Below are 15,120 nucleotides of genomic sequence, written 5' to 3' on the forward strand. Positions count from 1 at the left end.
ATCACAAATTCATAAACAATTCAATCTCAACTTTAATCAACATAACCATTTTAACCACTAGCCTATGTCACAATATGTCAAACACAATCCGGATATTTCAATCTAACTCAAATTCTCACTCAAATTCATTCTAACACAAATTCATTCATAATATGTCAAACAAAATCCCAATTTCGTGTTCTAAACAAAGAAAATCTAATAAAACCCTAAATTTGTGAATTAAGAAAATCAAACAATATGCAATTCGGATAAACAACACGAAATCCATATCAACAACATGAAATTAAATCAATAACCACCTTAAAAAACTTTGAAAATCATACCTTACACTGTTTAAAAGAGAGAGAGAGGCAGCGAGAGAGAGAGAGGCGCGAGAGAGAGGGGCGGCGAGTACGTGGCGAGGGTTTTTGGAAGAAAAAATATGGACAAAATCGGCCCACTACAACATATTCAACAATACCGACGATTTTTTTCGTCGGTAATAACCCAATAATCGTGCCTAAATATATTTAGCGACGATTTATTCGTCGCTAAATATTTACCGACGATATTAGCGACGATAATTTCGTCCCTAAATGTTGTGACGAGAATTTTTTTTCATTTCGTAACAGATAATTAGCGACGAATTTTTCGTCGCTAATTAGCGCGGGAAAATTTTCCGCGTGAATTAGCGACGAAAAAGTCGTCGCTAATACCTTCTGTGTAATCATAATTAGCGACGACTTTGTCGTCGCTAATTATTATTATTTTTATTTTTTTATATTTTTTTCGTCGTTAATTATTAATTTTTTATGGTTTTTTATTTATGAAATTCTAAAATGAAAAATCAAATAAAAACTAAATTATATTATCCAAATCAACAAATATATAAAATCTGGTTACGTACGTTTTTGGTTATCGAGAAATATGTAAATAATAATCTACTATACACAAAATATCTAATAAAACACTAGTCGCGACGTTTGCTTTGTCGTCCCGGCGCTCGTTTCCCTCCTCCTCGATGTGAAACGCTCTTCTGCTGGCGGTGAAACTCTGCAAGCTGGGGCGGAGAAATGTGCTGATCAGTAGACTGACTTGGTCCCCCGGGCGTCGTCTGCTGGCTAGCGTCGGCAGTCCTCTGCTGGCCGCCCGTCGGAGTGTGGACGCCGGCCGTCGGAGTCTGCTGGCTGTGGGATGACGGAGCGTGCTGCGAACTCTACGGAAATTGAGGCATAAACGAGCTCAGGTTGAGGCCGGGCACCTGACTCTGTATTGCCTCGGCGAACGAGGCGATGGTCGACGTGAACACCTCCTGGGAGATATATCCTGGATGCGACGTCCCAGCCTCCGAACTACTGTAGACTTCGGCGACTTCAGCCGCCATCCGTGCTCCCTGTGGCACCAAACGTCCGACGCCGGTCAAGTGATCAGTCCGCGAACCCATAATATCGCGGATCGCCTGCTGCTCTAGGACGGAAATATCAACGTCCGCTCCTTGTTGCTCAGCCTCCGCTCGCAACGTGTTGAACCTATCGACCAGTCGATCCTGATATAATTAACTAGTTAGTATATATTAATCGAAAAATAAGAAAAATAAATGTAAACTTACATAACGTGCGGAGGCTTCAGGAGTCAGCCATTCGGACTTGTCGGACTGATGTTGGCGCTTGTAGTTCGCAAACAAGCTCTCGAAAGCGCCTGTCTCGGTGCTCTTCTGCATGTAAACAAAACTTCAAGTGTTAGATAATTTTAACGATTTGATGTATCATATAAACATAAAACTTACGTTCTTCATGCGGTGGGTCGAGAACCCAATCGTCCCCTGTCGAGTCTTCGTCTTCTTCTTCGCGCGATTCGCCTTGTTCTTCGCTTGTATGGCCTGTAATATAAGTAAACGAACACGTAAATAACAAATCGTTTAATAAAAGGGTAAACATATATTTAACGTAAATGATTTGATTACCTTAAACTCATCGCTCGTATATCGTTCTATCAGCGTCTCCCATTCGGTGTCGAGCTTAACGGTCCTCGGTTTCATCGACCGCGCCACCTGTACGCTGCTCTTGCAGTCGATGTCGAACCATGACCGCAAGGTATGCCTCCAATCGCGAAGACGAGTCTTCGCGTCTCGAATGATTGCCGCATCGACAATCGCCTTCTTCTTCGCGGTTGCATCACCATCGACTCGAATGTCGTACTTGTCTCGAATCGCTGCTCGGATCTCGGCCTCCTTCGCCGGCCCCACGTTCGCATTCGTCCACCTTGGGACCGTAGGCGAGATCTTGTCTCGGACGACCAACTCGAGCGTGTTCGCGAACGTCGCGAGATCCGGATCCATCTCGCGCTCTGGCTTCAAGAACGACTGAAACTCCTCGTTATATATAACGACTTCCTTTACCCCGGGGCACCGTGCACGCTCAGATCGAAGCCCGACCGTCGGCCCACGCACGGCCGGTTCGATATCCTCGTCTTCTTCTTCGACGCCATCACGTACGGGCGCCGACTGGCAATAATTCGGGAGACGGGCTAAGTAGTCATCCCTGCCTCCGCTGCCTCCAGCTCCTGTAGCCGCAGCCATCTGAAATTCAAAACAAAATTTATTTAGTTATGCATTCGTAATGATTTAAATCAGTTAATTTAGTAAGTAAATGAAAAACGTTATATACTATCAATCATCGTCGTCTGACAAATCATCTTCTTCCATCAAATCTTCGTCCTCAGTTTCTTCGTCATCGATAAACTCTTCTTCTTCAATATTTTCCAAGTTCACTGCGTCGTTGCTAACGGGCTCTGGTATCGCAAACTGATGATGCGTCGATAGTGAATCTAAATCTGACGGTTCTACTGACAACTGAACTGAAGACGAAGATTGACCAAGAACGAGGTCAATATCAGGAAGATCCCACACATTTCGATGATTACACTCTTCGACGATTCGCCAATCAGGACCATTCAAGTTATCTTCCAAGTAGAAAACTTGTTTCGCCCGAGTTGCCAAAATAAATGGCTCGTCTTTGTATCATACTTTTGCCACATACACGCTTGTCAAGTTATTGTCGTTGCGTGTCCTTTTCCTCGGATCTTGGTCACCAAACCAACGACATTGAAATAAGACGACACGACAATTGTTCTGATAAGTCAAGACAATGACATTTTCTACTTGACCGTAGAAGTCGTGACCTCCTTCACTTGGTACACATACCCCGCTATTCTGAGTCGTTTTTCTGCTATCACGTTTACGGGAGATAAATTTAACTCCGTTCACTACACAACACGGATACGTCTGTGGTGCGAAATGTGGTCACAATGCCAATGCATATAATTCGGAGGATACGGATAATACGTCTTGGCTCATGCGAAATACCTACATACAACCATTAACGACTCGGTTAGTGTCGAAGCGAGTTTAATCATATTCTTTGAGTTAGTCAAATACCTTTTCCCAAAACCATTTTGGGAACTCAAGTCGATGCGCTTCTTCAACATCTGGCCGACCTTCTAATTCCATGAGATCTATGTGTTCACTGAAATAAAATTCATGTTCATTTAATACAACACTTCATATAAATAATTCAAGTTCATTTATTTCACTCATTTACCTCATGAAATCGTCAATTTCGGGACAATTTCGTAAAATGTACCACGCAGCGAGCAATCGTATATTCTCATCTAAGCGTATTGTGGTCATCTTCCCGTAAGGCCGACAACTTGATGACTGAAACACCGATAACTCTCGTTCGACACCTTTGAAGTTAGACGCGACATCTGTTCGTTGGGGCATGTTGAAACGATTCTCAACGCCTTCTAGATACCTTGAGCAGAATGTCAATGCTTCGTCTACGACATAGGCTTCGGCAATTGAACCCTCTGGTCTAGCTCGATTACGCACAAAGTTCTTGAGCGTTCCAAGGTATCTCTCAAATGGATACATCCACCGCATATGAACTGGACCTCCGTTAATTGCCTCCTCCGGTAGATGCATTACCAAATGAACCATGATTGTGAAGAAATCAGGCGGGAAAATTCGTTATAGCTTACACAATATAAGCTTCACATCCTCCTGCGCCTTCTCAATGTTTGAAATTACCAGCGTTCTAGAGCAAATAAGTCTGAAGAAGTTGTAGAGCTCTATTATGGCATCTCGAATGGTTCGATCCAGAAAAGGACGAATAGCAGGAGCCAATAGGTGCTGCATAATCATGTGACAATCTTGAGACTTCAAACCCGTCAACCTCCCATCCGCGGTAACATTCTTCTTCAAATTCCCCGCAAAACCATCGAGAAATCTGACAGATCTCAAGAACTCAGTAAACCGCTTCCGTTCTGAAGGTGTCAGAGTGTATGACGACGGCGGTTTCATCCATCTATCTCCTTCTTGGTACAAATGAAGCTCGTGCCTTATGTTCCAGTCCGCCAAAGTCAACCGCGCCTTATCTGTGTCTTTCGTCTTCCCCTCGATGTTCAGCAAGGTGCCCAGAAGATTGTGGCATACATTCTTTTCTATATGCATTACATCGAGGTTATGCTTCAGCGTAAGACTCGACCAATACGGCAACTCGAAGAAAATACTTTTCTTTGTCCAATTCATCTCACTCGCATCGCGCTTTCGTTTCTTCCCGCCGAAGTCAGGGTGCTTCCCCGGGGTTGCATCTCCCACTAATCGCAATTGTCGAAGTATATCGCTCGCTGATTTTCTCACTGGTGGTGGTCGTTTCTCATTTCGTACCTTGTACAGTTTGCTCTTCTTGGTATAAGCAATGTTAACATCAAGTACGATGTTTTCATGCACAACCACGGCGGTAAATTGTACGCAGTCAAGACTACCGGCCACATACTGTACGATAAACTCATGTCACCAAATGGGTTGAAACCATCGGCGGCAAGTCCAAGCCGGACGTTCCTCGGTTCTGCCGCAAACATGTGATATTTTCGGTCGATCTCCTTCCACGTTGCTCCGTCTGCAGGATGTCGCAGTACATCATCCTCCTTAATGCGTTCATTCTCGTGCCACTGCATCTCTAGAGCTGTGTGCCGACTCGCGTACAGTCGCTTAAGTCGATCTTTCAGTGGAAAGTAGCGCAACACTTTATGCGCTACTTTTTTTCCATCGTCTTTCTTCAGCCACCGGCTCTCATTACAAACTGGATACTCGTCTAGATTGGCGTTGTCCTTCCAAAACAACGCGCAATCGTGTTTGTAGACGTGAATCGACTCGTAACCCATACCAAATCGACGCAATTTCGCCTTTGCTTCATAGTGTGACTCTGGAATCGTATTGCCGATCGGATGAGACTTTTTCAGTACTTTCAGTAGCTGATCAAACGACTTATTCGTCCACTTGTTCATCACTTTCAAATGCATCAACGTGACAACAAAGGAGAGTGACGAATACTCCGTACAACCCGGCCATAATTCTGTGTTCAGGTCGCTGAAAAGGTCACCGAACTGTACACTCTGGTATTCTGCATTCGGGTCAATATTGTCATCGTCACCGTCTACGTCGTTGTGATCTAAGATATCGTGTACATCATCAAACATCCCGCCTCCTCCTCTGTAATCCATCTGATACTGCATTACGTCATCTTCTTCCTCCCCGTGAAAGTTCCACCTCGTGTAATTCCTCTTAAATCCTCTGATAAAGAGATGATTCTCTATATCAGGAATTTTTTACATCAACACGTTGTTACACCTCTTGCATGGACACTACTCATCCTTCGACATTTACGTGTTGTCGGGCCATTGCCATGAACTCTGTCATGCCAGCCGCAAACTCAACGCTTAAACGTTGGTCCTCGATTATCCAATTCCTATTTGGATAACTCATTTTACCTATAGATTGAACATTTCAAAATTTAGTAGTTTTCGGATTTTATTTTATAATTCCACGATCCTACCGAAATTTCGGCAGAACCTCCCCTATAAACTTAACAACCCGGCATCAAGCCTTTAACTTTAAAACCTGCATAGAAACATCCTAAAACTAACAATAAATCCAACCTTAGTGGTTCGATTATTAAAATTCATAATCCATATCAACTAATTAATTTCACATTTTTAATCATTTCTAACAAGAATTAAATACAATTCCATTTAATTTACATAAACTAACTAATTGTTTTTGCATGTTTTTACATAATTTTACCTAATATAAATATTTATACCTAATATTAAAATTGATAACTAATTTAAATATTTGTGTAAACAAAACTAATTTAAATATTTATAAAATTTATAACAAATATATAATTCATTTATAACTAATTAATTCATTTATAATTTATAAAATTTATAACAAATATATAATTCTAAAAATATAAATCATGTAAATATAACTAATTAAAATAAATTTATAACTAATATATATAACTTTTAGTTATATATATATATATATATATATATATATATACCTAATATATATAACTAATATATTAATTCTATAACTAACTAATATATATATATATATATATATATATAAAGTTTTTTAAAAAAAAACTTACCGATCCAGAGGGAGAGCTAGCGCGCGGGAACAAGAGGAGGGGAAGCGGCCAAGGACGGCGTCGGCGGCGGAGCGGCGGAGTAGTGGCGGAGCGCGGCGGAGGAGCTGCAATGGGAGAGAGAGAGGTAAGGAGAGAGCTGTGAGGAGAGAGAGAACAGAGGAGAGAGAGACTTACCGGGGAGGACGACGTCGGCGTCGACGGCATACGGCGGACGAACGGCGGGAGAGGCGAAAATGAGAGAAAAACTCGATTTAGGTCAGGAAAACGAAATGGGGAAACTGATCCGCGATCTGGTATTTAAAGACATTTAGCGACGATTTAATCGTCGCTAAATGATTACATGTCGTCGCTAAATGCACTTAAATAACTAGGCATTTAGCGACGACTCATAGAGATTTAGCGACGATTTGATCGTCGCTAAATCATTTCGTTTTAATTTAATGGGAGGGATTTTTCCCTCTTTAAAATTCGTCAAAATTCGAAAACATTTAGCGACGATTTCTTCGTCGCTAATTGTATAGTGACGACAAAAAAATATTTAGCGACGAGATAATCGTCGCTAAATGTTTTCGTCTTAATTAAATTGGAGGGATTTTTCCCTCTTTAAAATTCGAAATTAATTCTACATTATTAGCGACGATATTCTCGTCGCTAAATGAATTCAGAAATCATTAGCGACGAATTTATCGTCGCTAAATATTTTTCCGCGAACTTAGCGACGATAAATTCGTCGCTAATTATCTTTGCCGCCAAACTTTAATATTTTTGGCACCAAAAAATTAGCGACGATATTATCGTCGCTAAAAGGGTGATTAGCGACGATTTATTAGCGACGATATTATTGTCGCTAATAGTTCTGTCGCTAAATGTGGTATTTCTTGTAGTGGCCGAAAATGGTTGTCTCGCGTGTGGGTTTTGGAAAAAATGAGAAAAAAACTGAAAACAACATTTTATAGTGAAAACCTAAAACGTCTTGCCGCAGCAAGATGCTCCTACAACAATTATATAATTCGTTGTAGGAGCATATCGCCTCGGCGAGAATCCTTCATCGCTGCGGCTAGTCAGTTTCTTAAAAAACTGCTTGGCCACGGTATCTGTCTCGCCGCGGCGGAGAATATTTCTAGCCGCGGTGAGTTTTATACAACGCTTATATTAAGCGTTGTAGAAGGTCTCGCCGCGGCGAGGTCCATCCTTCTACAACGCTTGGACAAGTCGTAGTAGAAATTTCTCGCCGCGGCATAAAACACGTGGCGCGGCGGCGAGAATTCCACAACGGATAGTCTAAGCATTGTGGGAAATCTGAAATATATTTAATTCTACAACGTTTAACCACAAGCGTTATAGAAAGACGAAGTTTCTACAACGCCTAGCCATAAGCGTTGTAGAAACACCCGTTTTCTACAAAACGCTTAGCCATAAGCGTTGTAGAAACACCAAGTTTCTACAACGCTTATGTTAAGCGTTGTAGAATCTCTAGTTTCTACAACATTTATTTTAAGCGTTGTAGAAACTGGATTGTAGAATCCAACATTTGCAGTAGTGCTATAATTTTTTAGTCTATTAGGTAAATAACCGTATTTACAATTTGACATTGTTAAATAGTCAACGTTTCGTAAATAACTTCCATATATTTATAAACATATATATTAAGTAAATAATCACTTTCATATATTAGATCACACCATCTTTATGTCTATTTACTTAAGATTTACGAAACGTTGGTTATATAGCAATTCCAAACGTTTTAATTGACTATTTACCTAATTTTTTGATAATTTTTTTTTGTTAAATCGTTTATTTCAGACTTTATAAATTTATCATTTTTGCCCCTTCCGTTTATTTTGACACCAAAAAGAAAAAAGAAAAAAGTTAAAGTTCATCTTTGTTCTCTAAACTAGTGCACCTTCAACAACCTCTTGCCTTTTTTTTGTGACAATTGTTAATGTCGAACTTTATAAATGTATCAATTTTTCTTTTTTTGTCCATTTATTTTAATTGAATTAGACACATGACATATAAATGAGTCTGAAATTAAATTTAGCAATATACTCTTATATATGTGTTTTTAATATTTAATTTATTTATATATATACGATTATGTGTACCTCTCTCTCGCTCTCTCTTTCTCTCTCTCTTCTCTCTCTCTCTCTCTCTCTTTTTCAGTGGAGAATTCAAATATTATGATATCATAGATAGTGATAGTACCAACTAGGGATTGAAGTTTGAACCCAAAACAGAAAATTGAGCAAGAAAATCGAAAAGCCAAAATTAATCTTAGGTCGAAATCTTCTAAGACCAAAAAACGAAGGAAAAACGAGGATACATTATCAAACCAAGAAGCAAAGGAAAAACAAAAGACGATTACCGTTGCTCGGTGGTTTCTTTGATGATTTCGATCCCTTGCAAATGCTTGGATCCTACCATCTCCGCCACCTATCAAAACACGTACACACTCTCTGACGCGTCCATTGTCACCGTTGAGAACCCTGAAATTAAAGTTTGAAACCCTAGAAGTAGCGGCAATTATAAACTCAAGTATAGATCGATTGGAACCTCAAAGAAGATGAAATGTGAATTGTGATCGAATCGGATGGAACAATAAAAGAAAATGAAAACTACGAGGTTTCATTGAAAAAAGAAAGGAAAAACCTTATTTCTGCGCAAGAAATTGAATCAAATTTTGATGTTTGTTGGCGTTTTTCATTTTTGTAGCCGCTTTTTTGGCCTTATCCTTTTTCTTCTATTCCATTGTTTACCAAACAAATTCAGAGTGTTTTTCATTGCTTTGATCTATTATGGATTTATTTCTTCTTCGCTCAATTTTATCTGATATGGAATGAAACCCTTGTTTTAAAAAAAAAAAAAAAAATCAGGAAATATCGAGTCCTTTTGTATTAAAAAAAAGTTAGGTATTTTGGTCCACTAGATGTTTATGTTTAATTTTTATTTATAAATTTAAATTTTGATGGAAGGACTAGTTTGTAGATAAAATAAATTCTGAAATAAACGGTTGTAATGAGAAAAAAAAATGGTAGACAACGGATTGTCACGAGTGCACTAATTCATGGGGGCAAAGATAAAATTTATCAAAAAAAAAAAAAAGTTTTCTAGTGTTGGGGATTAAATATGTTAGTATTGGTAACGAACAATCGCTCCGACACCAAATTGTTAGTGAAATACCTTTATTGGGAATACATACCCATATAACCGTGCGGAATATAAATAATTACGCTATCTAACTAATTAATTATATGATTATATGATCCAGATTTGTTTAAATTAGTAGTAACACTTATAAGAGATGAAGGGAATATCTTAACACTTACGGGTTTGGGTTCCGCCATTGAAACTTCCAATCAAGTTCTTAAAGATCCAATTCTGACCTCCAGTTACTCGGTCTTCAAGCTTTGGTCTCCGGTCTTGAATCTTCGGGAACGACAACTGAACTCTCGTCGTTTCGATCTACAATATATGAAACCATAATTATTCCAAGCCATAATATCCGAATGAACAAGAATAAAGTGTGGGAGCTCTAGTTATCTCAGGACGACTATTGATTTAGGAGTTCGGATCTTGTCGTGTTTTTGGGAAGGGAGAGAGAGAAAAATCGGCCACCACAGAGAGAGAGAGAGTGGACGAATTTTTCCTCTTGTTTTTCGTGTATCACACGTGTTCTCCATAGCTCATATTTATAGGTTTAGGGTTTAGTGGTAGGATATAGATATTTTAAAAAGCCATTCGGGTTTCCTTATTTTCCTATGTTCTTTCATATTTTATAGTTGAGCATGAACCATTGGATCTTAACTACAAATCCTATATTTTCTTATATCCATCAGATCAGAATCTAAGGTATTATATTTCCTTATTTTTCTCATATATTTAAGGAATCTAGATATTTGAGAATAATGAAGACAGTATCATATTTCCGTATTAAATGGAGAGAATATATCAACTATTATTATACTCCTAAATATTAGGAAATGATCCATGAGAGAGAATAAATGACAATATCTTATTTCCTTATTTGCTGGAGCGAGAATATATCAACCATTATTCACTCCTACATATTAGAAAATTAATTATGAGAGATAATAAATGACAATATCTTATTTACTTATTTAATTGAGAGAGAATATCTCAATCATTATTATTCTCTCCCTTATTTATTTAATCACCTAATTTATTTTCAATAAATCCAGCAACTAATGAAAGAGAGAATATGGGGTATTTAAATCCTATAGTAGGCGAAAAACATAGGAATTTTTGAATTTTATAGTATCCAAGAGGCCCAAATTAAAATCAATTAATTAAATACTTGTTCCAACAATAAATAATTAATTTCATAATAAATATTTAATTTAAAAAATAGAAAAAAAATCCGAATGAATGTTGTTAAGATAATTTACAGCTGTCTGATTGCCAACAATAAATCTTATATTACTTGAGAGTTCTTACTCATTTTTATCAGAGCCGACTCGGGGGACTGTGGACCTAGTAACGAAAGCTCCTACAAATCTAATTAAAGTAGAAGAAAAAAGTCATTTCTCTTATTTAATCGATTCGTCAATTTTGGTGGCACTCCATAAAATGAGCTGAAACTGCAATCTTCTTATAATTAGAATTATATTTTACTCATCATACGAGTGTCCATTAATATAATCAGTTCATGAGCTTAATCCTGCACGTTCAACTCGTACCGAGAAAAGTAAATTATTATGTTATACATTTCTTGATACATATGAGCCCTAAGCATCTGCCTTCCTTAAATACGTACCGAGAAAAGTAAATTATTACGTACTACGAAAGTGTGCACAATCAATAGGTTCTGGAATCAACCCTTACGTGAGTGAACATTGACATTCTTTAAAGAAGGCCGGATTGCTTATCTGTGAATTACTTTCCACTCAGATCATATCCAGAATTCTCAAGACATAAGTGTTCTGACATCTTCAAGTAGCCGTTAAAGAGTGAGTCAAAGAACCCAATAATACAACCCATAAGTCAATGACCACTTCAGGATTTTAGACTAAGTCATTGTGACCATCATAGCGACCCTGGTTAGTGTGTCGTCACGGTACTTAAACGACACATCCACAACCAAAGTCTGTCCAAGTCGTACACTTACCAAAAGTGTAGAATGCTCCCACCAAGTGATCAACCTTCACTTGCATTCTACATATATGATTTTAGATATAGCTATCCAGGCATGTATAAATCATTGACCAAGTGTTAGTTCACCGCCTGAACTTAGATCCCCAGCATGTAATTCAGTTTAACACTGAGACTAAGGATGATAGTTGTTATTAATTTTAATTAGAAAACAACTCACTAATCAATAATGCTAATAGAATAAAATTCTTGTTAAATTCAGTAATCATTCATGTTTATATAATTATCTTCAGTGGGCAATATTCCTAACAATCTCCCGCTTTGGCCAGAGAAGAATAGGTAGTTTCTTTAGATCATTAATGCTTAGCCATCGTACAACATACGGCTTTGATTTCTGACTAGGATTAAGATTCACATCTTCAAGATTTTTACCTTAATTTATATCTCTATCAATTATGTTGATCAATGTCTCATTCAATATTATCCAAGTACTTGTTACTTTGTAAGTGCTCTTTGACTTACTAGTTAAGGTCAAGTCAAATCGTTCGTAGTTAATATTTACAAGTACATTTCACAAATATTTTAGATCATACACCCAACTTTATATCTTTTAAGATAAGAAGTTCACTCATTCTTGGTGTATATCTCATTTAGCGCCAAAACTAGTTGCACCACAACATGTTTCAATATCTCACCACTATCCATAGTGTGATTTATTTTAATACCTAGTATCTCACTATTTCCAGAAATATTAGTGTTCAAAACCTTTTTATTTCTCAAAAATTTACTTTTATCAACGTTTGATTATCGATCCTCCTAATGACAAAGTTTCTAGCCTGTCAATTGAGTGTATACCTTATTTCAATAAGTATAAATACACTAGGACAAAAAACGTTATCCGGTGCGACGAATGTCGCACCCAAAGCTTAAAATGCCGCACCTAAAAGTTTATTAGGTGCGACATTAGGTGCGACAGCGTCGCACCGGATAACCTGTCGCAGAAGGTATTCGGTGCAACATGTCGCACCGAATAAGTACATCTTTAGGTGCGACACTTTCAGGTGCGACATGTCGCACCTAATTCCCAAGCTATTTTCCTGCCAAATGGAATGAGCTTGTTGTTTCTAAACTTCAAGTTATGGAAACAGTTAGCTCAGTCAATTTACTTATATTATAAATTAGTTGACCATTAAATGGTGATAACTTCATTCATGACACATACTTAATTAGGAGTTATACATCGAACATTTTCAAATATCGATTTAAGACAAACCTTTATGTATAATTACACTTGGTTTGTTTAGCCATTGGATCAACTTTTCATATTTCAAAAAGTTTAGTATAATAACTACCCATGTCCATGTCATAAATTTTTCAGAACTTTATCCATTATGGACAATTCATCTTCTTATTTGAAGATCTCAATGACCATCATAGCGACTCCGGTTCATGTGTCATAACGGCGCTTAAACAAAAATCAACGACCAAAGTCTGTACGAATCATACACACACCAAATGTGCAGAATGCTCCTCCCAAGTGATCAACCTTTCACTTGAGTTCCACATATATGATTTTAGATCTAGCTATCCATGTTTGGATCAATCATCGACCATGTTTTAGCTCACAGCCCGAACTTAGATGCCCAACATGTAATTCAGTTTAATACGGAGGCCAATGAATGAAAGTTGTTATTGATTCTAACTGGAAAAAAATCCACTAATCAATGATGACAGTAAAGTAAACTTCATATTATATTCATTAATCATTCATGTTTATTTTTAACACAGTCATAGCATTGTCGAGAAAGAATGCATCATTAGAAATGTCACGGATGCGTGCATTGAATTCAAAAATAGTTTCTTCTTCAAAGATATTCATTCCTTCAAAGTTGGTAGTGAGAAGTTGAAGCTGTTGATCACGGACTTTAGAAGTCCCTTCATGAGCAACTTCAAGAATATCCCATGCCTCCTAGGTAATCTTCCAAGTGTTTATGAGCCTAAAATATTCTTATTAACACCATTGTATATAGCATTAAGAGCACAAGAACTACCGAGATCAGCTTCATCTTCCGTAGGATTCCAATCCTATTCCGGCTTGATAACAACACCACCTTCAGCATCTTTCATCGTGGGATTAGTCCAGCCAGTCTTCACGGCTTTATAAGTCTTGCTATCAATAGGTTTGAGAAAGGTCAACGAGCATTGGTGAACAATTGGCCGAACCTCCTTCCCTGTTATTATCCATCACATATAGAAAAAGGTCAACGAGACAAGGAAATCACTCAAGAGTTTGAGTGCCCGCTCTTATACCAATTGAAATTCTGTTTAAACAATGTCAAGATATCGCACACAATGTAGAGTCAATGTACGCGACAACTTGAACTGATATAATAGACGGATAAATAAATAGACAGTGCGTAAATGAAATGACACAAGATGTGGTAACCCAGTTCGGTGCAACGTCACCTACTCTGGGGGGCAGTGTCCCCAAGTGGAAAGGAAATTTCCTATATGAAAAGTAGTATAAGTACATCGATGGACTTAAATGAACAATCTCTGCTTCAATTCCCTTTACCTAATAATACCCGTGAATTTCAACTCAAGCTCTCCCTAAATCTGAGGTCATCTCACTTCCACTCTCAAACGCTCTCCTGTGTGTTTGGTAGATCTCAATATCAATGCACGTGAACAAACAATCACGCAATTACAGCACCCACAACAATTCTCCAATACTCAATAGATCAAAAGATATGTTTAGAGAATTACAACACATTATTTAAACAATTAGCTTTCCAATCCCCCGATATGCACGTCTAGAAATTCTAAAAGTATAATTGAATGCATCAGAGCTATTAACGGAAAATCGCATGAATTTATAGTAGCAAACATCTCTGTAATTCGATCTAGGGTTTCGTTACCCATACACGCGCATAGAACCAATGTAGAAAGTCCTTCGCGAAACAATCTGGTAAAACGGGAAACTTTCCATAAATATATACCAATGTACAGAGAAAAGATGTCTCAACAGAAAATGCAACATGATGCTAGACATCTTTTTTAACAAACTTGCAATAAAAAAAATAAGCCAACAATAAACGTACCAGGAGTTTCAACCGGAAAGAAGCAATCGAAGCACTTATCAGAAGAGGTAAGCTACAGAAATATCGAGCAGACAAGCATAATCGAAAAGAAGAAGAAGAAGAAGAAGAAGAAGAAGAGCATGAAAAGGCATAAAACAAAATAGCTATCATAGCAGGAGGACCATACCTCGGTAGAGATACTTGAAGAGAAAAAATTACATTCGAAAAGCCAGATCTTCCCCTCCTATGATAGATCTGCCATTTCTCGGATGTTTTTTTTTTATGGTTTTAGTGTGTTTATAAGGAGTTACAAGTTTAAAGGAGTAAAACAACTTCTATAAGCTATTTGGAGTCATTTCCAGGAAAAAAAAAAAAGAAATCGAGAGTCGAAATGGGTCAAAAAGAAGCTCAGAAGCGAAGGGACAAAATCTGAGCCTCTGCGCGTCACACATTCC

General features: G+C 37.9%; 1 protein-coding gene across 1 annotated transcript; it reads right to left on the minus strand.

Moving 5' to 3' along the window:
• Positions 1 to 1,043: 1,043 nt before the first annotated feature.
• LOC149408199 (uncharacterized) lies at positions 1,044 to 14,836 on the minus strand. Its single transcript, XM_089624338.1, has 5 exons — positions 14,687 to 14,836; positions 1,943 to 2,557; positions 1,766 to 1,858; positions 1,589 to 1,693; positions 1,044 to 1,525 (listed from the first exon to the last, which is right to left on the minus strand). The coding sequence occupies exons 1-5, from the start codon at positions 14,834 to 14,836 to the stop codon at positions 1,196 to 1,198; spliced, it is 1,293 nt and encodes a 430-aa protein (XP_089480464.1). The 3' UTR covers positions 1,044 to 1,195.
• Positions 14,837 to 15,120: the final 284 nt, after the last annotated feature.

Source organism: Urtica dioica, chromosome 1 (genome assembly GCF_054948205.1).
Source record: "Urtica dioica subsp. dioica isolate 48M chromosome 1, U.dioica_male_clone48M_v1_H2, whole genome shotgun sequence".
NCBI lineage: Eukaryota > Viridiplantae > Streptophyta > Magnoliopsida > Rosales > Urticaceae > Urtica > Urtica dioica.

What these genes read in the sequence shown, in the direction of transcription:
- LOC149408199 (XM_089624338.1), bottom strand. Translation starts at nt 14,836, where the DNA reads ATGATAGCTATTTTGTTTTATGCCTTTTCATGCTCTTCTTCTTCTTCT. An exon ending in CTTTCCGGTTGAAACTCCTG is followed by an intron (nt 2,558 to 14,686) that starts GTACGTTTATTG and finishes TTTGAATTTCAG; the next exon opens with ATGGCTGCGGCTACAGGAGC. An exon ending in CGACCCACCGCATGAAGAAC is followed by an intron (nt 1,694 to 1,765) that starts GTAAGTTTTATG and finishes GTTTACATGCAG; the next exon opens with AAGAGCACCGAGACAGGCGC.